The 22783-nt window shown below is 44.4% G+C and overlaps 1 protein-coding gene across 1 annotated transcript; it reads right to left on the reverse strand.

Moving 5' to 3' along the window:
- Positions 1 to 1180: 1180 nt before the first annotated feature.
- LOC310795296 (uncharacterized protein) lies at positions 1181 to 22348 on the reverse strand (the record flags this gene model as incomplete). Its single annotated transcript, XM_083657349.1, has 20 exons — positions 1181 to 2583; positions 3093 to 3245; positions 3341 to 3448; positions 3537 to 3686; positions 4326 to 4442; positions 4854 to 4931; positions 6285 to 6476; positions 7507 to 7608; positions 7842 to 7949; positions 8608 to 8664; positions 9885 to 9992; positions 10242 to 10298; positions 10932 to 11072; positions 11164 to 11280; positions 11724 to 11801; positions 12957 to 13274; positions 13793 to 14025; positions 14114 to 14170; positions 14265 to 14393; positions 22282 to 22348. 20 exons carry the CDS (start codon positions 22346 to 22348, stop codon positions 1858 to 1860), a joined length of 3096 nt encoding a protein of 1031 aa, XP_083513475.1. The 3' UTR covers positions 1181 to 1857.
- Between the last annotated feature and the right edge of the window lie 435 nt (positions 22349 to 22783).

The raw sequence follows: 22783 nt of genomic DNA on the forward strand, positions 1-22783 counted from the left end.
ATGAACAGCCCTGACATGCACAGGGAAAGGAAATACAGTACTCATATTAAGCTGTTTTATGCAACACAAAGGAGATGTTTTAATAAAAGTATTTATTTCGCAGCAAAGTAGGGATGTAGAAAAAACGGAGTTACCGGTATCCACCTCAGTCAAGGACAAGATAACCATTGGTGAAAGGCTTAGCAATATTATGACTGCCTGCTCTTTCTAGTTTTGGCCTGCTCTATTAGCAAGGCCTACTATAAACATAATTACTTCTATGATCACTGGAAAACGATACTGATATTGTTTAGTTTAGATTGTGAGAGTTTGCTTGAACAAACATCTGGTCAGCATTCAAATTCAATTTGCATAACTCAGAGGTTTTCAAAGTGGGAGGCGGCCTTATTGGGGCTCCAAGCAGTTTCAGGAGAAGGCTCAGTGAATGGAAGTGACAATATTACATTCATGTAATAATATTATATTAGTTATCAAAAGGAGATCACATAGAGTAGCCTATAATCTGGTTAAAGAGACAGTTCATAGTCAAGAGATAGAATAGTGTTGGGGAATGTTAGTTTTTCCCACTTTCCCAGAACTGCAGGTACTGCTACATACTCAGTTTTCATGGCCACATATATGCATGGTTGTGGAGTGCTGGGGCACTACTCTAGAGAGACGCCTCCTATAATTGTCTGTAGACTCTCACTGAACATCACCCTTTGTGCCCGATGACCTTGGAATTTTTAATTTTTGAGCTAAAATAAAAATGTAACACCAATTTTGTGTATTTATTTATTTTACCTATGGGGATTAACGATAGAGGACATCAAAGGAGGACGAATGTCAGCTCTGCAACAGGACACTCGGAAATATCATCTAGTGATACATCAAAGTTTTCCTGGGTTTAAGCTTCGGTTTCAAAATGTACTAAAGCAAAATTGGATAGTCTCTAGGCTACCAAAGCATTTGAAGTCATAATTGTAAAAAAGAAACGTTATTCTCCGTTCACTGCCATTCATATTTTTTTCAGCGCTGGTACAGGGAGAAAGCAGGAAGTGGTGTTTCAATTTGGCTCTCTATAAGTGCTGCGCTTTTGCTCTGGATGTTTTGGATAATGCACCCCCCTCCACCCCAAAAAAAGAAAGAAAAACTGACATTTGCACTTTTATTTCAAACTGAAATATAAAAATGGCTACAAATTTACAACAAATAAATTCTGTGAAGATAGTTAATTGCCAAGGTAGACATATGTGCATGCCAACACAAGCACATGTGCAGAGGGACTTTGTTCCTGGTTAATGTTCCAGGGGAGGAAATGGTGAAGGATTCAGGCCATTTTTCAATGTCACACTGAGTTAACGGAAAATCCTTTTCGCATTGCCTTGCAACTTCTGTCTTTTTAACTTTATGCTTTATACTGTTTTTCTATCGTTATATTGTATAATGTATTGTAATGCTGGGCATCATTGTAAAAAGAGAGTTAGCTTTCAATGGCCTCCCTGCTGAAATCAAGGAATGAATTAATCTAAAAGAAAGAAGTTGATGGGATGATGCTAGTCTCTCAAGCCAGACTGTCTCTTCTTCATTCTGTGAATGCACCATAAACAGTCTGTAATTCACGCCCACAGAACAAGGACAAAGGAAGTTGTTAAAAAAAACTTCAGACTGGAGGAAGTTCGAACCGATGCAGGTGATTGGAGAAATACGAGCCGATGTCCCGCCTTTAGGGCGGGACATTCGGGACATCCCCTATCATCGCTCATTATTTTCCCTGAGTTTCCCTTTCCGTTTTGACCAAGTCTTCCCAACTCAAAGTACAGACGTCTAGACGGAAGCATTTGAAAATTGCGAGAGCCAACCGTCTGTTTGAAGAGACTAGATGAGCGCTGGCTCTGGTGTTGGACTGTCGGGCTGTCCTGCAGAGGTGCTCGTGGGGCTCCCTCCGTCAGCGTTCCCTCCATCTTCTGAATCCTCATTCCTCATAGACTCATGTGGGCTCTTTTCAACGACTCGTTTACGGGTGTTTTCCTTCCACTGAAGGAGTTCACTATCGAAGGTTCCCCCCATTTCTTTCACTTTCTTAAGAGTCTGTTGGTAGCCGACACAAATCCCCTGTTTTTTGAAAAGCTGCAAGCAACGTTTGGTGCGTTTGGTGGCGCCCGCCGTGTGTCGCAACAGTAACGAGTTGCGCACCATAGGCGTGCACATGCGCCTCGTGCGAGCGTGAAACAGTAACGATCCAGCCATGGCTGTGAAACGTTTCTTCGCCTTCGCTTGCGCGGTGTCACTGGACGTGGGCCCATCTAAAGACACTGACGCGGCGCTTTGGAGGAACTTTAAAAATGTAGGCGCACCGGTCCGCCACTCGTCCACCACGTCCTCCCAGCTGAAAGTCTTTAGGGACTGGAGGGAAGTTTTACGCAAGACCGAGCCAAACGCGATATGTTCCACATGTGCACATTCTTTTTGCATGCGTTTCATGACCTCGGCCTCGACCACATCGTAAAGTTCTGGGACTCCAAGAATGTGATGTGCCAGTTTTCTGTATTCTCCCCGTGCTGCGTGAAACTTCATCCTCTGAAGCTTCCTTGCTCTCTGTCTCTGCACATTTAATAGACAAGTAGAACAGCATTTAGAGAGGGAACATCCAGTGACATCACATAAGATGTTATAGCGAGGCAAAGTGACCGCCTACTTCCTGCTTCAGCACTGTACCAGAGATTTTCATCCGCCATTTATTTTCCCATCCACATTTCGTAAAATGCGTATAAAAATAGTTTTACTGGTTCAAACCAAACGGTACAGATATATTTAGAAACAAGAGAGATCGCATAACATTTCACCGGGACCAGAACGTAAAAAGAATGCGGATTTAAAGAAAATACTTTTTCAATGTTTTTTTTGTTTGTTTTGGTCCGAGTGAAATGTTCTATGGTCTCTCCCGATTATAGCGTTAGTTGAACCGTTTGGTTCGACGAAGTACAACTATTTTATAAGCATTTTACGAAATGTCTATGGGAAAATAAATGGCGGATGAAAATCTCTGGTACAGTGCTGAAGCAGGAAGTGACGTTCCACTTTGCCTCTCTATTAACAGGAAAAGGACTCACCTGGACAGACTGGATAGACTTAGACTGGACAGAAGTAGTTTCAGCATCCGTCCCTGTCTTACCAGAGAAGAGGGACATGGCTATCACCTGCTGCATGATATCAGGTGAAAATGGGGTTGTAGGAGAAGGTCTGTCTTCAGAGTCAATCTCCATCTGTTGTACATTAGATAGACAAGAAGAAGAACATTTAGAAGTGCAACCTGTACAGTGACATAACTTCAGATGTTACGTACAGGAAGAGGACAAACCTGGACAGGATCTGGGGAAGTCCCTCTCTCAACTGGCATATTCTGCTGCAGTATCGCAGGTGAAGAGGGAGTTTCAGCAGAGGACACGTCTTCAGAGACAGTCTCCATCTGTGCAATACATTGACAGACAAATAAAAAGATTTAGAAACATAACAGTGACATTAGAGAAAATGTAAGTCACAGGAAAAGGACTAACCTGGACAGACTTTGGAGGAGTAAAAGCAGTGGTAGCAGCTGTAGTGCTTCTCATCTCAAGCGTCCCTCTCTGACCACGTAATTTCCGCTGCAGGAGAGCAGGTGAGGATGGAGGCTCAGTAGACGACATGTCTTCAGAACTTTTCTCCATCTGTAGATGTGACAAAAGTAGAGTAACTCATTCCTTGAGTCCAAGTGGACGTTTGAGCCAAATGTGGCAAAATTCAGTCAATGTGTTACTACTGAGATATTGCGTTAACAAGCTTGAAAATGGCGTTCGTGAGGTCACAGTGACCTTTATACCTTTGACTAGTGTCCTCTAGAGAGAGAGTGGCGTCAGCGGAGGACCAAAATGCGAGACTCATTAGCCAATGAACAGCCAGGAATGGGTCTCGCGCTACTTTTGCATGCTAAAATAAAGCTGATAATGTACAATTTGATTCAAGGGGGGGAAAACCCTTTCAGAGTACAACACAAACTGTCTATTTTGCTACAATTTGACAGTGCTGCTTAATCCAGGACCTTACTTCCTGGAACTCTTGAGTGTAAAAAACTGGTCCATTGGAGTGAATGGAGATGTCGGGACTCTTCTATCTACACGGCTCTGCCTTTGACCACCAACATGTCATTATTTCATCCTTGAGTCCACGTAGACGTTTGAGCCAAATGTGAAATTCATTCAAGGCGTTCCTGAGATATCGCGTTAACGAACATCAGATGGACGGACGTACGGCCAACCCGAAACCATAAAGCCTCCAGCTCGGCTAGAGCCGACATAAAGAAAACTAACCTGGACAGACTGTGGTGAAGTCAGTGAAGTTGTAGCTTCTCTCGTGTCTCGCTGCCTCACATCAGGAGAGGCTGCAGGGGCAGTAGACCTCTTTGATAAAAGCCCCCCAGCTGCATCCTGATAGAACAGAAACATATTAAGACCAAACAAACAAACTCTCTCGCCATCTGCAATGATACTTAAGATTAAAAGAAAAACATACAGACACACACACCCCCCACAAGACTGATATTCATCTTGTGGTTGTTTTTGTTTATGAAATTATTTCCATCTAGTTTACCTGTATGCTTTCGCAACATGTACAAAAAGTAAATCATGCTAATATAGCTTCTTGAGTTGAATTGAATTGAATAAGGTGACAATTCAATGTGTGTCTTTGCTGGCACAAATGCCTTGTATGTTTAGAAAAGAGAGTTTCTTAACATGCCCACAACATCAGAGTGTCACCAAAACACAGTTTACTTCATGTGTAGAGAGATGGTGTCAGGTGGCGTTGAATTCATTCAATTCATTTTGATGGAGACAAACCTTGACGTTTGCAGGAGACCACAGCACTGGAATGGACGAGCCTCTCTGCCCTCGAGACATTGGTCTGTCCTCAGGTTTCTGAAAGTAAACATAAGCCTCTTCTAAACATGAACTGTGGATCATAACCGTAGAATCAGGTCCGACTATCCCCCGCAGGTACCCTGCTAGACATGACTCAATACACCGCTGAATCACTTTCTAAACATGGGGAGAAGCTCCGACGTGGTTTTGGGGCACAGTGCTGCTGCCTACTGCAGAGGAAAGGCACAGAATAGGCTACACTTATCTGCTCTGGATCAAATTATTTATTTTAACCAGGATGCGCTGGAGAGACGAGTGCATTGCTTTTCTCTCCCACCTGGCTGTGGCTTAGGTTTATGGGCTGTCCTGAGTGTCCTCACACGCTGATCATGAGTTTTCAGTTGAATTCATTGATATGCAGAACGATTAATTGGCCTAATATAGGCTACGTAACTATGTCCATTCATGAAATGATTAAATAGCACGTAGACATAAATAGACATTTATGGTCTGTATGTGCTCGCTTGGCACGTCATCCCCGCCTTCCCCCTCCACGCCTCCGGAGCACCCGCTGCGATGCGCACAGCGACGTGGAGCTCAGACTACGGCGTAGGTGGTTTATCCTCCACTGTCGTGAGAGTGCGCTCAAAACGGAGACATGGTTCTAAACATGCAGCAGATTTGAATAAGGTGCGCTTATGAGTAGGAGTTCAGTGCATGTTTAGAAACAGCTATAGAGGAATATAACAATAACAGAAGCCTATGTTTATTTTGCTTGTTTTTCAACCTTATTCACCTTATGTTTAGACCTTACAGTGGGCCAAATTCTTCCGGGTCCTGTTAACACTTCCGGCGGTCACTGCGCAAAATAAGAGTTGTTTTTGGAGCGGACAGTGCAGGGGATAAAATAAAGAACGTAGCCTACTACTTTGAGCTCGGTACACAGCAAGCAAGCGAGTATCCACTGTTAGCCAGGTCAGATAACGTTATCGTCGACAATGACGAGCACTTTCTTGTAAAACATACCTGGACTCCAACAAAGAAAGCTTCAGATAGTTTTCTCTCCTCCGAGCGCTCGAGCCACTAACGTCAATAAGACCCCCAGACGTTAACATAATTCCCTGGAATGCGAGACTTAACGAGCCAGTTACATGGCGTTGCATTCTCAGACATTGCCATTTGCTTTTATTTGGTACAATTGGCTAAATTATTAGTTAATTCAGAGTTAGATGATATTGGAACAGCCGGCCATTTTCTTTTTCTTTTTCTTTTGCCGAAGTCGTCACACGACCACACAACCGGGTCAAATGTGCGTGGCTACATAAGGTGAATATCATTTCAGTTTTGTTCAGCTTCCTATGAATCACACTTACTAGATTGACAAACTCTATAAAAGGCAAAAAAGCCAACCTGGACAGCCTGTGGGGACGTCCTCCACAGTGAAGCTATGGTAGCATCTCTGGTGTGTCGCTGCCTCGCAGCAAGAGAGGAGGCTCCTCCAGAGGCTCTCCCTCTCTGACCAGATCTTCTGTTACGTCTCAGGATAGCAGGCGAGGAGGGAGGAGCTGCAGGCCTCTTTGATAAAAGGCCCCAAGCTGCATCCTGATAAAACAGAAACATATTAAACCTAAATAAAATAAAAAACTCTCTCGCCATCTGTAATGATAAATAAGAATGATTAAAAAAAGACACACACACAACCCCCTCCCGACGAATCATCTCGAGAAGATCGTTTGTGGTTGCTTTAGTTTTTGAAATGTATTTTAAATTTATTTTCGTATGGTTTACCTGTATGCTTTCGCAACATGTACAAAAGTAAATCATGCTAATATTCACATTATGTTCATAATAGGGGGGGTGGGCCAAATTATTCCGGGTTGTGTTCACACTTCCGCTGGTCACGGCGTGAAATACAAAAGAACGTCGGAAGAGGAAAGTTGTTTCTAGAGCAGGAATGCGTTGAACATCGCCCGCAGCTGCTGTCCGAGTGATACAAATCAAGTCGAAGAGGAAAAAGATGAGATCAACAAAAAGAAAACAACGAAACGGGCAGTTAACAACAATTCTGAGACGTCCTTGTACAAAACATACCTGGACTCAACATAGAAAGCTTCAGATGGTTTTCAGTCTCCTCCACTTACGTCTTATAAGACCCGCAGACGTTAACGTAATTCCCTTGAATGCGAGAATTAATGAGCCAGTTACATGGCGTTGCATTCGTAGATATTGCCGTTTGCGTTTATTTTGGTATGTTACATACAATTGGCTAAATTATTAGTTAATTCAGAGTTAGATGATATTGGAGCAGCCAGCGTTTTTTTTTATAGCCGGAAGTGACACAACCACACAACCGGGTCAAATGGGCGTGGCTACATAAGGTGAATAGCTTCTTGAATAGAATTTAATAAGGTGTTAATTCAATGTGTGTCTTTGCTGGCACAAATTTAATGCCTTGTATGTTTAGAAAGAGAGTTTCTTCACATGCCCATAACATCAGAGTTTCACCAAAACACAGTTTACTTCATGTGAAGTGTAGAAAGATGGCGTCACGTTGCATTGAATTCATGTGCCACACCACCACAAACGTACAGTGACATTTACTTCAGATGTTATGTGGAGGAAAAGGACAAACCTGGACAGGTTCTGAGGAAGTCCCTCTCTTAGCGGGCATATTTTGCTGCAGTATAACAGGTGAAGGCTCAGTAGACGACATGTCTTCAGAACTTTTCTCCATCTGTATATGTGACAAAAGTAGAGTCACATTTAGAAGCGTAACACATACATTAACATTGACTAACCTGGACAGACTCTGGGGGAGTCAAAGCAGTGGTAGTGTAGCACTTCTTTACACACTAGTGGCAATAAAGGGTAGTGCACAGAGTTCTTTCTTTATACTCTAGTCTAGTATGTTATGTTATGTTATGTTATGTTATGTTATGTTATGTTACGTAGAGGAAGAGGACAAACCTGGACAGGTTCTGGGGAAGTCACTCTCTCAGCTGGCATATTGTGCTGCAGTACAGCAGGTGAAGAGGGAGTTTCAGCAGAGGATACGTCTTCAGAGACAGTCTGCATCTGTGCAATACATTGAGAAAGAAAACCACACATTTAGAAACATAACACATGCAGTGACGTTAGAGCAGGGGTTCCCAAACTTTTCAGTACCACTACGTACCAAAACACATTTCCCAGGGACCACTTCCACTGCGAAAATAGCCCCCCCCCCCCCCCCCCTAAAATACAATTTGCTGATTTAACCATGCAATAGCAGCAGAAAGGCTAAATAACAATATAAGGCTACTAGCTGGTCAAAATGGACACACACGGACACACACACCTGCCAACATTAGGCTGTGACAAAGAGGACCCCTTTGAAAAAGCTTTTCTCCCTCGCCAAAATTTAGCCTAAATTTAAAGTGTTATTTAGCTACATTCCTGACAAACTAGCATGACAAGGTTGGTACAAATCCATTCCTTAGGTCTTCTAGTTTCATATGATACCAGAAACTTCACTCTGGCTTTAAAACTGAGCCTGCTGCAGCCTCTGAAAGTAAATGTTCCAAATTGTGATGTTTCCCAAATATCGCGATATTTCCGAAAATCTGCCCAATCCGGCTACTCCTCAGTATTATGAGTGTTTGTGTGTATTAGAGTTGTTGTTTTTTTGTGACCTCCATGTTGTGTGGATCCTTCTTTTCACCTTCTAAGTCATTGTTGATCCAGCAGAACCCACCTGAGCTTTTTTGGATGGAGGGTCGGTAGACGACATGTCTTCAGAACTTTTCTCCATCTGTATATGTGACAAACGTAGAGTCACATTTAGAAGCGTAACACATACACTGACATGACTAACCTGGACAGACTCTGGCGGAGTCAAAGCAGTGGTAGTGTAGCACTTCTTTACACACTAGTGGCAATAAAGGGTAGTGCCCAGAGTTCTTTCTTTATACTCTAGTCTAGTATGCAGTAGCGGAGCATACACCGGGAGAGGGTGCGCCCGCCCTGGGCCCACTCGTCAGGGGGGCCCATAAAAAAAAAAAAAAAAAAAAATGCAGGCCAGGCCACCGGGCCCGGCTGGCAACCTGTGTTTTTCTTTTTCTTCTTCAGAACAAGCTTGTCTGTAAAGTGGCTTCACTGTAGGCTTTCTTGGACATAATATTACTTGGCTCAATGAGTGACAAATTGTGTTTTCGGATATAGAAAATATCAGCTATTTTACAGTTGTGACTTAAAATGACTACCGTAAATTCCGGACTATAAGCCGCACCTTTTTTCCCGTTTTTTGGCCTTTTTTGGCCCCTGCGGCTTATATAACGGTGCGGCTTATCTATGGATTTTTTCAAAAAAAAAAAAAAAAAAAAAAAAAATCTCTCTTTTTTAGCACTCTTTCTAACTATAAATCCTATATAACTATAATAAGTTTTAATTTCCTCTCTTGCCCTCTTTTCACCACACTGTATGACACTGTGTGCACTGTAAAAAACAACACAGGTGGTGTTGTGTTATGTTGTTTTGTTGAAATGTTAATAAATGGGAGCTTCCTCTACAATCCCCTCTGTGCATGAACCCTTACATATGGTAATTAAACATTAAAACACACAGAAAAAAGAAAAAAAAAAAAAAAAAAATACCATTAAAACACCCGCGGCTTATAGTCCGGTGCGGCTTATATAAGAAAAAAATAGTCAACTTTGAAGGTGCGGCTTATACACCGGTGCGGCTTATAGTCCGGAATTTACGGTATTTAATAAAGTCAGTGGTGTGAGTGTGAGAGGAATTCAATCAATAGACAATAACATTGGTGTGTTTAAAATGAGATATTCCACTAAATATGGCTAAAACCGATTCAAACATGCAAAAAAGGCAAATTTTTCTTCGCGGCCTGGCCTGGCCTTCAAAAAAAAAAAAAAAAAATTGATGGGGCCCCCCTAAGAGCTTCGCCCCCTCTGGGCTGATAGGGTCGCTCCGCCCCTGCTAGTATGTTATGTTATGTAGAGGAAGAGGACAAACCTGGACAGGTTCTGGGGAAGTCACTCTCTCAGCTGGCATATTGTGCTGCAGTATAGCAGGTGAAGAGGGAGTTTCAGCAGAGGATACGTCTTCAGAGACAGTCTGCATCTGTGCAATACATTGAGAAAGAAAACCACACATTTAGAAACATAACACATGCGGTGACGTTAGAGCAGGGGTGCCCAAACTTTTCAGACCAAGTACCACTACGTACCAAAACACATTTCCCAGGGACCACTTCCACTGCGAAAATAGAACCCCCCCCCCCCCCCCTCTAAAATAAAATGTGCTGATCTAACCATGCAATAGCAGCAGAAAGGCTAAATAACAATATAACTGGCTTGATCCAGCACCCACCTTAGCTTTTTTGGATGGAGGGTCAGTAGACGACATGTCTTCAGAACTTTTCTCCATCTGTATATGTGACAAACGTAGAGTCACATTTAGAAGCGTAACACATACACTGACATTGACTAACCTGGACAGACTCTGGGGGAGTCAAAGCAGTGGTAGTGTAGCACTTCTTTAAACGCTAGTGGCAATAAAGGGTAGTGCACGGAGTTCTTTCTTTATACTCTAGTATCATTAATCCCTTCAGGTTTTTGTTTGTTTATTTCTTGCATCCTGATGCTTGACCATGTGCTTTGTAACCCCTGTAGTGGACGTTCACATTCAGTGAAACGCCCTTTAATTATCAGGTATGTGTAAAGTACTCCGAATATATATATTGATTACAATAAGGACAGGTACCTATTCATTAGTGTCATAGTCCGTTTCAGTTGATTACATAATCAAAAATAAAATAAAAAATAAAAAGAGAAAGTCCCAAACCAAACAAAGTAAACATGCCGGGCATATCCTCAGGTTGACCACTTTGCACTGCCTTTGGCAGGTATCATTGTCCACGTCCACACAGGTAAAATAATAACACACTAAGGTAAGTATAAAATGTATGCATAAGCACAACAACACGTAAACATAATAATAAATCAAATAGCTTATAAAACAGCATGTTGCTGGAATAAAATACTTATAAAACAACTCAACCAGGATTTCCCACTGGGTTACACCAGCATCTGTAGTGCTTCTCCTCTCAAGCGTCCCTCTCTGACCACCTACGTTCTGCTGCAAGAGAGCAGGTGAGGATGGAGGCTCAGTAGACGACATGTCTTCAGAACTTTTCTCCATCTGTAGATGTGACAAAAGTCACATTTAGAAGCGTAACACATACATTGACATTGACTAAGATGTTACATACAGGGGAGAGAAAAAAACAAACCTGGACAGACTGTGGTGAAGTCAGTGAAGCTTCTCTGGTGTCTCGCTGCCTCACATCAGGAGAGGAGGCAGATGCAGAGGCAGTAGACCTCTTTGATAAAAGACCCCCAACTGCACCCTGATAGAACAGAAACATATTAGACCAAACAAACACAAAACTCTATAGCCATCTGCAATGATAAATAAGGACGATAACAAAAACACAGACACACACACGACACCCCCCCCCCCCCAGACTAATCTTCATCTTGAGATCATTTGTGGTTGTTTTTGTTCATTAAATTTATTTTCATTTTATTTCTATCTAATTTACCTGTATGCTTTCGCAACATGTACAAAAGTAAATCATGCTAATATAGCTTCTTGAATAGACTTGAATAAGGTGTTAATTCAATGTGTCTTTGCTGGCACAAATGTAATGCCTTGTATGTATGTTTAGAAAGAGAGTTTCTTAACATGCCCACAACATCAGAGTTTCACCAAAACACAGTTTACTTCAAGTGTAGAAAGATGGTGTCAGGTGGCGTTGAATTCATTCAATTCATTTCGATGGAGACAAACCTTGACATTTGCAGGAGACCACAGCACTGGAATGGACGAGCCTCTCTGCCCTCGAGACATTGGTCTGTCCTCAGGTTTCTGAAAGTATGTCAAAACAAACAAACATAAGCCTCTTCTCAACATGAACTGTGGATCATAACCTTAGAATCAGGTCCGGTCAGGTGGCGTTGAATTCATGTGCCACACCATTTTGATGGAGACAAACCTTGACCTTTATAAGAATCCTCAGCAATGTAATCGATGAGCCCCTTGGCCCTTTAGACATTGGTCTGTCCTCAGGTTTCTGAAACTATGTAAAAAAACAAACTAGAACAACTGCACTGCAGATATATGCCTCCGCCAACAAGTGGACAGTCGACATCCATGTCTGTCCAGACTTTGACGTTTGAGCCAAATGTGAAGAAATTCCGTCAAGGTGTTACAGAGATATGGTGTTACCGAGCTTGAAAATGGTGTTTGTGAGGTCGCAGTGACCTTGACCTTTGACCACCAAAATGTTATCAGTTCATCCTTGGGTCCAAGTGGACGTTTGAGGCAAATGAGATGAAATTCCTTTAAGGTGTTCCTGAGATATCATGTTTAACGAGCATGAAACGAGCGATCGTGATGTCACAGTGACCTTGAACTTTGACCACCAAAGTCTAATCAGTTCTACCTTGAGTCCAAGTGGACGTTTGAGGCAAATTCGAAGAAATTCCCTGAAGGCGTTCCTGAGATATCGCGTTAACGAGCTTGAAAATGGTGTTTGAGAGGTCACAGTGACCTGGACTTTTGATCACCGAAATGTAATCAGTTTATCCTTGCGTCCAAGTCGACGTTTGAGCCAAATTGGAAGAAATTCCGTCAAGGCATTCCTGAGATATGGCGTTAATGAAGTTGGGAATGGCATTCGTGAGGTCACAGTGACCTTGAACTTTGGCCTTTGACCACCAAAATCGAATCAGTCCATCCTTGAGTCCAAGTCGACATTTGAGGCAAGTTTGATGAAATGCCGTCAAGGCGTTCCTCAGATATTGCGTTAACAAACATCAGACGGACCTACTGTATTTGACGGACAACCCGAATCCATAATGCCTCTGGCCTGGCTATCGCCGGCGAAGGAAAAGAAGAGAGTAACAGAAGCCAATGTTTGTTTTGCTTGTTTTTCAACCTTATACAATGTCAGTATTTGTTTCAGCTCATTATGAAACACACTTACTACATTAGCCAACTCTTTATGGGCAAAAAACTAACCTGGACAGACTGTGGGGAAGTCAGTGAAGTTGCAGGGGCTGCAGGGGCAGTCCTTCTCCGAATCCGAGTAAATTTTCGTCGAAAAATAGCAGGTGAGGAGGGAGGGGCAGTAGACATGTCTCCAGAACCTGCTGCAGTCCCTCTCTGACCAGATTTGTTCCATCGTATGATAGCAGGTGAGGAGGGAGGGTCAGTAGACAATATGTCTTGAGTACCTGGTGCAGTTCCTCTCCGAATATATTTTTTCCGTCGCAGTCGCAAGATAGCATTTGAGGAGGGAGGGGCAGTAGACAATATGCCTCCAGAACCTGTCTGCATCTGTATATTAAATAGACACAAGTAGAATAACATTACAAAGAATGATACATACAGTGACATTGCATAAGATGTTACATACAGGCAGTGTAGGAATTTAGCCAGGGGCAAGGGCAAAAATGCCCCCAGGAAATCTCAGAATGCCCCTAGAAACCATGATCATGGGGCAAAAATTGCCCCCAATAATTTGACAATTTTATTTTCATTCAATTAATTTAATTTCCATCCCTAACACTCACTCAGCACCTGCAAGCTGGTTGCCAGAAGACAACGATGAATAACACACTCACACAAACATCGCTGTTGTTCACGCTACGCTTTAGCTACGTTATGCACTAATTACAATTTTTTTTAATGTGCCCCTAAAATTTTGTAAATGCCCCCCAGCTTTTAGACAGTGGGGCAAACGTTGCCCCCAAAATATTGTTTAAATGTCCTACATACAGGGGAAGAAAACTAACATGGACAGACTGTGGGGCAGTCAGTGAAGTGGTAGCTTTGCTCATGTCTCAGTGCCTTACATCAGGAGAGGAGGCCGCTGCAGGTGCAGTCCCTGTCTGGCCAATGTTGTTCCATCGTATGATAGCAGGTGAGAAGAGAGGGGCACTAGACAATATGATTCCAGAACCTGGTGCAGTCCCTGTCTGGCCAATGTTGTTCCATCGTACGATAGCAGGTGAGGAGGGAGGGGCAGTAGACAATATGATTGCAGAACCTGGTGCAGTCCCTCTCTGACCAAATGTGTTCCATCGTACTGTAGCAGGTGAGGAGGGAGGGGCAGTAGACAATATGACTCCAGGACCTGGTGCAGTCCCTCTCTGACCAGATTTTTTCCATCGTACGATAGCAGGTGAGGAGGGAGGGGCAGTAGACAATATAGCTCCAGAACCTGTCTCCATCTGTATATGAAATATACACGAGTAGAATAACATTACAAAGCATGGTACATAGTGACATTGCATAAGATGTTACATACAGGCGAAGAAAACTAACCGGGACAGACTGTGGTGAAGTCAGTGAAGTTGTAGCTTTTCTCATTCTCGTGTCTCGCTGCCTCACAGCAGCAGAGGAGGTCGCTGCAGGGGCAGTAGACCTCTTTGATAAAAGGCCCCCAGCTGCACCCTGATAGAACAGAAACATATTAGACCAAACAAACAAACAAATATCTCGCCATCTGCAATGATAAATAAGAATGATAAAAACACACACACACACTAGAGGCTGACATTTTTTCGGGATTCCCGGCCCGCTGGATGGGAGGGAGTCATTTCACTGTTCATCACGTGATTGGATGGGCGGGAGTCATGTGACTGTTCATCACGTGATTGGGACGGAACGGGAAAATGGAATCATGACAAAAGTAGACCAGTTTGTATAGCCTGAGAAATGCCATAGAGCCAGTTTCAAGATTTTTGAGCTGTATTGTCAAGTCTATATGGTATTGCAATGGATCTATTACAAATACATTGTTTTTTTTATCAATAAACATGTCACAGTACCAGTGCCCAGTGTCGAGGTAGTCACAGTTTGTGATTGAAAAAGCTCTGTTCAAAAAGATTGAGTCGTTCTGGGTCGCACATCACCAGCCGCGAATAAATAATTAACTTCTACGTTGTGCGTTACGCTCAGAAAACATGGGCGCCAGGAGTATCTAGGTAACCCAAAAAGCTTAAAATACTTATTTGAATCCTTTATTTTGGTGCAAATTAAGCCCCCTCTTTTGTCTAGATCTGTGGTTCTCAAACTGTTTCACATCAAGGACCCCTAAACTGACAGAAATTAGACCAGGGACCCCCATCGGATACGGTTTTTGCTTTTAGATGTTTTATTACAGAAAGTGTATAAACATGACCAAAATAGTCATAACATTCTGTCATTGTGTTAGTTACTATGGATGGAATTCTAGTGAAAATAAATGATCCCCCTTTTGCTGGGGACCCCCTGCAACCCCCTCAAGGACCCCTGGGGGTCCACGGACCCCACTTTGAGAACCACCGGTCTAGATCATAGTGGAGCAGTTGTATTCCTCCCACCAGTGTTTACCTTGATCAGGGAGTAGGAATGCTCTTCACTTGGAATATCAACATCAGGTGTGGCGGCAGAACGAACGGGGAGCGTCTGGCTAGAGATGCGGGAGATGGCACTGGGCTTCCAGTCAACTTGTCTGAGGGAAAGATGAATACTATTAGTTTGATGGAAGTTACACCCGCACACATAAGAGCACACATACCTACGTCTGACTGCAATAACATGCAGATATCAGGTTGCACACAAAATCAATTACAATTATAATGCCCCCACAATTTACAACTTATATATATATATATATAAAACTTATATATATATCGGTAGGCTATCCTACAGTAATTGCAAGATATGTTTCTATTTCTTCGTGTCACACTATGATTTCCTGTAGTAATGGCTTCAGTTACATGGATAAAATTGTAACTGTATACTACAAACTAAGTCATAGTTGTAAAATTAGTTATTGCATACTCTTGCGAATACATCGAACATGTAGGCTACATGTTTCTATATGTTAAGCTCTAAGCAGACCTACATACCGAAGTAGTGCTAATAAGAGAGAAAACATAAGAGCTGATTCAATGATCATGCAAAGTATCTTTCCTATATCACAGCTTCAGATCATCTAAAACGTTTGGTTTATTAATATGAAAGAATCAGCATTTCGACTGAATGTGAAGCAGGAATATTTATAATGAAAATGGAACAAACTGCTGATTTGTTGTTTGTCAGCTGACAAAACCAAAATAACAGCAGTAGCCTATTAAACTGCGGAGCTCCCATCTGATTTCAAATTCACCTAACGCAGCTAGTTAGCCTGCTAGTCTCGCAGTGCCTGCCAGCCGTAGATGATAGCGTCGCTGGACGCTTGCTGACGTCGACGGTGGGTATCTACGGCTGGCACTGCGAGAATAGCAGGAGGCTAACAGATAAAGTTAGCATGAGCATGTTTGTTAGCAAAGATAGCACTAACGTAACTGTGTGTGAAAGCATCATGAAAGTTTCGCCGTGACCATGTTTTGTAACGCGAGCTACCTCAGGCTTACGGCCTTAACCCATTTTCCATTCGGGAAACGATGAAAGTTGCACGTTGACATTCTTCTCAGTATCTATTATGGATAAATGCTAGCTGGAGCCGTTTCCACCGCGTCTGGACCTGGGGGCGTAAACCAAGAAACCGGAAACAGTTTACCGGAAAAAATCCGCCAGAAAATCTTCTGTGTAGCTAACGTTAGCTAGCTAGAGCCTGATAGAAGGAGGTGACTAATGTTCAAAAGTTACATAGTACACAAAACAAAACGTTGATGCAATATGGTATCGCCGCCTGTTCGTGGCGATTATCCTACGAGAATGAGAACCTGTTCCGTTTCCGGGGTCTAGGGCGGGGTCTAGGCCGGAAATAGCCGAGAGGTGTAATTCTGCTCTTTTTAGTTTTGGCCTGCTGTATAATATAATAATAGCAAACATTATAGAAATATAATTACCTCTATGATCACTGGAAAACGATGCTGATATTTTGTGAGATTTTGCTTTCAGATGACTTGAACACATTTTGATCAGTAGTGGGAGGCGGGCCTTGGGGCTCCAAGCAGTTTCAGGAGAAGGCTCAGTGAATGGAAGTGACAAAATATTACATTAGTTACTAATTAATGTAATAATATTATATTAGTTCAAAAGGAGATCACATAGAATAGCCTAATCTGGTTAAATTGATTGGGGAATTTGGGGAATTTACAGTTTTTCCCACTTTCCCAGAGTCACACAGACATTATTACGTATTTGCTATTTGGTGCAGTCTGAAGTATGTCACACAGTTGTTGAGTGTCTATGGAATCAAAAAACATAATCATGGTCCCATAGGCATCCAGGAATTGAGCGAGGGGAGCTCCTTTTTCCAAGATTTGTCTGAGGGGAGGCCCCAGTCTCAGACTTTGAAAACCCCTGGTATAACTGTCTTAAATTAATTGTGTGGTTTTAGGAAAATAACCACTATAGATGACAATAACAAAGGAAAATTATAGCTGCTGCGCAGCAATGAGTCGTGGCCGGGCAAGTCTCAAGGCTTTGAGCTATTATGACATCAAAATTGCTCGAGTGACATCAGTGATGGCATCACAATTGCTTGAGTGACTGATGACATCACAAATACAACCTAATTGCCCGTAATTAAGGCAATTAGGCTATATATGGGGGCAGAATTCAATGTTTTGATGCACTGTGGCCTCAATTTTTGACCAATCGAAAATCTGTTTGATACTTTTGTGTAGGAGACAGTCTAACGATGCAGATGCTGAAGTTTGGTGTCGTTTGAAGAAAAAATGTGGGAGGAGTAGGGTTTAATTAGTTTTACAGTTTTGGCAGTTTTGCGGTCTTCAGACTTCATAATTGGCCATAGGTTGCATTGTACAAAAGTTTCTCCTCATTTGGGCCCACATTTCGGTGAAAGTTGCAAAGCTGTAGCACGTATGCCTGATTTTTTATGAATTTTCAAAGTTTGAAACTTTAGACGGTCGCTGTAGTGCCGCCGTTAGGACTATTGGTGCCAAATTTGCGTCAAAGACGTTTGGCATGGGACTGGACCTTTGTGCAAAGTTTGGTTAGTTTTCATGCATGGGAAGTCGAACTTCCCGGGAGAATAATAATACAGGCAAATAAGTGAAATTATTTTTCAGGATGTTCCGGGGCGGCGATGTCATTCTGCTACTGCTGTTAGCCTTGCTTCACACCGGGTGCTATTCAGAAGCAGAGCTGAAGCTGCGCAGAACAGAAGCTGCGTGTCACGCTAAACCGCTCACACACTCTCTTTTCCTCACCACCTCGCTTGGTGCTGTCCCCCCGCCCACAACTTGCATTGACATGCCTGACAGCTCGGGTTCAGCGCACTGCGTGCTTGGGAAATAGAACAGAAGCCTGAACTATATCGCTTCAGCATGGCTTCAGCGTGGCTTCAGCGTGGCGTGGCGTGTGGCTGGTGTGAACGGTCTCGCCTATTAACAAGGACGGCGAAATGAAACTGTGTGGCTTCAGCCTTTGTTCACACCATCTGACCAAGCCACGCTAAAGCCACGCTGAAGCTGAGTGACGCCTTGCCCCCACCCACAACTTGCATTGACTTCATACCTCGCACCTCGGGTTCAACGCGCTGGATGCTTGGAAAATAGAACAGAATCCTGAACTATCGCTTCAGCGTGGCGGTGTGAACGGTCTCACCTGTTAACAAGGACACCGAAAGGAAACTGCCTGGCTTCAGTGTAGCTTCAGCATGGCTTTAGCGTGGCTTTGCCATATGGTGTGAACAAGGGTGTTATTTTGGTGAAAGTAAAGTAGTGTAATAAGTAACAATTATGTGGGCGATGTTTCAAGTTCTGTGTCCGGCCACAGCTATGCCATTTTACGTGCAATTGGGCTGAAACCTTCAGGGTGTGTAAACTCGTGCGGGTGACCTGACAGAGCCGGATTCTCTAATACGGCTAATTGGCTAGTGATGTCAGCATCAGTGATGTCATCAGTGATGATGTCAAAAGTGATGTCATAAGGCCACACGCACACACACACACACACACACACACACACAGAGGCATTGTGACAAGACTGATCAGTGATGTCACACACACACACACACGAGGCATTGTGACAAGACTGATCAGTGATGTCATAGGGGGGCACACACACACTGATGATGTCATCAGTGATATCATAGTCTCGCTGGCCAGCCACCCCTCCTTTCCGTGAGAGGAGTCTGGCTGCACGGCTACTGGCATAATGCTCTACAGCTGCTCTCCCATTGGAGCGACTGTTTCAGTCGCTGCCGGATGTCCGCTCCCTGCTGATTACAAGCTCTGTCATTGGCTCCAACCGGACACTCTGGAGTTACTTCCGCTGTTTTTACAGTGGGGTCTTTTCTAATATTTGGGCAAAAAAACAAAGCTCAGACCACATACACATCTTGTTTATTTACAAAATTCACATGTGCGCTCATTGTTTTGCTCATTGTTAATATCTGATACCAGGTCCTTCATTCAATACTGTAACGAATTGGGTATTCGTCCAAGGAACTGGAGACTTGAAGTTGGTACAGGCTTTTTATTCTTGTCTTCACAATACACGCTCCTAGCAGCTAGCTTCGCTGCTAGCTCTAAACCACCCGGTCAGCTCGCCCACCCTGGCCTGACTGGCCTCCGCCCCGGCCGCTGGTCACATATATCCCCTTCCCCCTAGGAACACACCCACACATATCAGTTCCTAGCCAAGCACGGAAACACCCCAATACACGTAATTACCCGATACATTACACATCCCCCACACAAATTTAATGTCGCTTCCACGCGACATGCACAACCCACACACATCCCCCTGTACCAAAACACACCCAACACAATATTTTTTCCCATCACCACATCAAATTCTAATTCCCCAACAAACAGTCTTTTCTTTTCAGCACCCCCGTCATAATGTCCAGTTTGCATCAGGTACTCCGTAATGTCTAGTTTTCCATTAGGTACCCCCATAATGTCTAGTTTCCCATTAGGCACTCCATAATGTCTAGTTTTCATTATTTCCTTTCTTTTTCACACATTTAAATTCAACCCACATTTCCCACATTTAGTCCCTTTTAAACCCCATTTCCATCCCCCCTTTTCCCAGCTTCACCAATTCCCCTGAAGCACTCTTTTCGGTCCCCCCTTTTTGTTTGTTCCAGTAGCAAATGCACGAACGAGCACCGGATCGACATCCTCGTCCTCCGGTCTCCACTCGCGCCCGTCGACTCTCCAGCTGACCCTGGCGTCGTCCTCCCGGCCTCGCACTCGCTCGTTTTTCCGTCCCCCTCCTCCAGGGTTGAGGACAGCAGAGCGAACACCACCGGCGTCGATCTTCCCCTCGGCTCTCCGCTCGTTTTTCCGTCCCCCTCCTCCAGGGTTGAGGACAGCAGAGCGAACACCACCGGCGTCGATCTTCCCCTCGGCTCTCCGCAGTGCAACGTTAGGGGGTGTATAGCGGTTAGGCTGGGCCGGTTCCCCCGGTGGTAACCCCTCTCGCTCACTCGGAGACACGAGCGTCGCTCTCCCGACTGTAACAACGCTGCAGACGATGTCCCTCTCTTCCCTCTGGCTGTTCACGCTCTTCCCAGCCTGCGTCTCACCTCCGGCCTCCACACTCTCAGTGCAGTCCCTGGCCAAGTGCTCCGGTGACTGGCAAGTCCAGCAGAGTCTCACCTGTCTGCCGCCTGCACGTCTCTCTTCTCCCGCTGTCCCCCGATCTCCGACAGCCTCTGGACACTCTCTGGCTAGATGTCCGATCGCGCTACATGCCCAGCAGGCTCCCTGCTGTCCATGTCGTTGTCCCGCATACCCGGTCCGTCTCCCGGAACCGCATCGGCACCACCTCGCCACGTGGCCCGGCTCTCTGCAGGTCCAACACAGTCTCTTTCGTGGCTCTTCCGGCCGCTCTCCCCGCTGCATTACCTCCGCGCTCATCAAGTCCACCCGCTGCATGACTTCTCGCAGCGCCCGCATCACCTCCATGCCCAGGCAGGAGTCTCTTGCACCAGCCGTCCGACCTCTCTCAACACACGGGCCTCCATGCCCGCCAGCATCGAGCTGATCCCCGCCGTCAGCTCTCTTTTCCTCCCGTTCACCGATGGCCATTCTCCGGAGATACTTGATTCTCCGCGCACCATCGCACGTGGTTTTAGCAGCTAGCAGTTAGCAGTTAGCACCCCTGGTAGCTAACTTACTAGCGCCAGTTTCTAGAGCCAAAAAGCCGCACCACCCGTCTCTTTTGCCGTTCCTTCTCACCCTCTCCCCTCTCGGCCGAATCAGAGGCGTTACCGCTTTACTGTCTGGCACCAATGTAACGAATTGGGTATTCGTCCAAGGAACTGGAGACTTGAAGTTGGTACAGGCTTTTTATTCTTGTCTTCACAATACACGCTCCTAGCAGCTAGCTTCGCTGCTAGCTCTAAACCACCCGGTCAGCTCGCCCACCCTGGCCTGACTGGCCTCCGCCCCGGCCGCTGGTCACATATATCCCCTTCCCCCTAGGAACACACCCACACATATCAGTTCCTAGCCAAGCACGGAAACACCCCAATACACGTAATTACCCGATACGTTACAATACATTTTAATGTGTATTTTCTGTGTGAAGTTGAATCATAGGTTGGATACATGTTTTCCTTTTGTATAACACTGGTATGTTATTAGCCTGGTATGTAGGCTACTAACAATCCCCGATGTTTCAAGGAAAAGTAAATGATAATTTCCATGATATTTGCTGTGTTTTTCGCAGAGTTTTCAACACTGCACAGAAGTTGCATTCAGGTTGCACCATGTAATGACAGCCTTATTAAATGAGTGGCACTGCCCTTTAAATGAACTGCCCAATGACACCAGAGAGCGCGTGCCCACTCGGCTGAGATGCGCGTGCACAGCGAGCGACGGGGATGCTGCTGTCAAACCAAAGGTACACAGAGAACAAGGTAAAGATGAAACACTAATATTCAATGTGCTGCCTGTCTATATCGTGTCACTTTTAGTTCGTACCAACAGATTTCCACAGCGAACATCACAGAGTTGTCCTGTCGTGCGCCTCGTCGAACCAGCCCGTGTTTTAACGTTAGCTAACCGAACCTCTTTTCTTTACAGTTATTTTAGACAGGTTGGCTAACTTAGCTAGCTAACGTTAGCTGGGGTGCATTTTTTTAGCATGTCAACACAAACCGAGGCCAGACAAATCCAGCTCCCCGGTGTCAAGTGACAGCAACTGTTATTGTTAGCTATATATAGGTTAACCCACCTCGTACCTTTTTATATGATCAGATATCGCCCAGGCTGGCTGGCCCGCTTGCTTAAAGTTAACCTAGCTAACATTACCCATCTGTCTGATCTTATTTCGACGCGCATCGTCGTTAAATCAGAGTTGTGCGTCATCAAGCGGTTGCGTGTGTTGTTTATACTGTGTGTTATGAACACGGCGTTTCTCTCACACTCAGCCCGAGCCTGCTGAAGCTGTGCTCCGGTAGCGAGAGTGAACCACAAGGTCTCGGCAGCCATGAAGTAAGCGTCTATTTTAACACACCCATGATGGCATGAGGAGGTGCGGGTAGGATAGCTACTCATGTCGAAGCCCGCTTTGTGGCATTACGAATGATCATATCGAGTTACAGGTCGATCAGTGAGCTCTCTCCGTCCCGTGTGGTGTGTGTGTATACCGCACTGCTGTCATCATCTCACACAAACCCAGCACAAAAACCTAACCTTTTTTGTGTGCCTCAAACCGACTCGTCGTCATCAGTTCATAGCTGCTTTTCAACCAATCACAGCGACTGACTGGCCCTCTCGTGGAGAAGGCGCGTCCTGAGTAGCTCTCCTCTCTCTCCCCCTCTCTCTCTCTCTCTCTCTCTCTCTCTCTCTCTCTCTCTCTCTCTCTCTCTCTCTCTCTCTCTCTCTCTCTGCCTTCCTGGTCTGACTACCATCTGTCATTTCTTT

This window comes from Poromitra crassiceps, assembly GCF_964638095.1.
Source record: "Poromitra crassiceps genome assembly, chromosome: 21".
In the NCBI taxonomy this organism is placed as follows: domain Eukaryota; kingdom Metazoa; phylum Chordata; class Actinopteri; order Beryciformes; family Melamphaidae; genus Poromitra; species Poromitra crassiceps.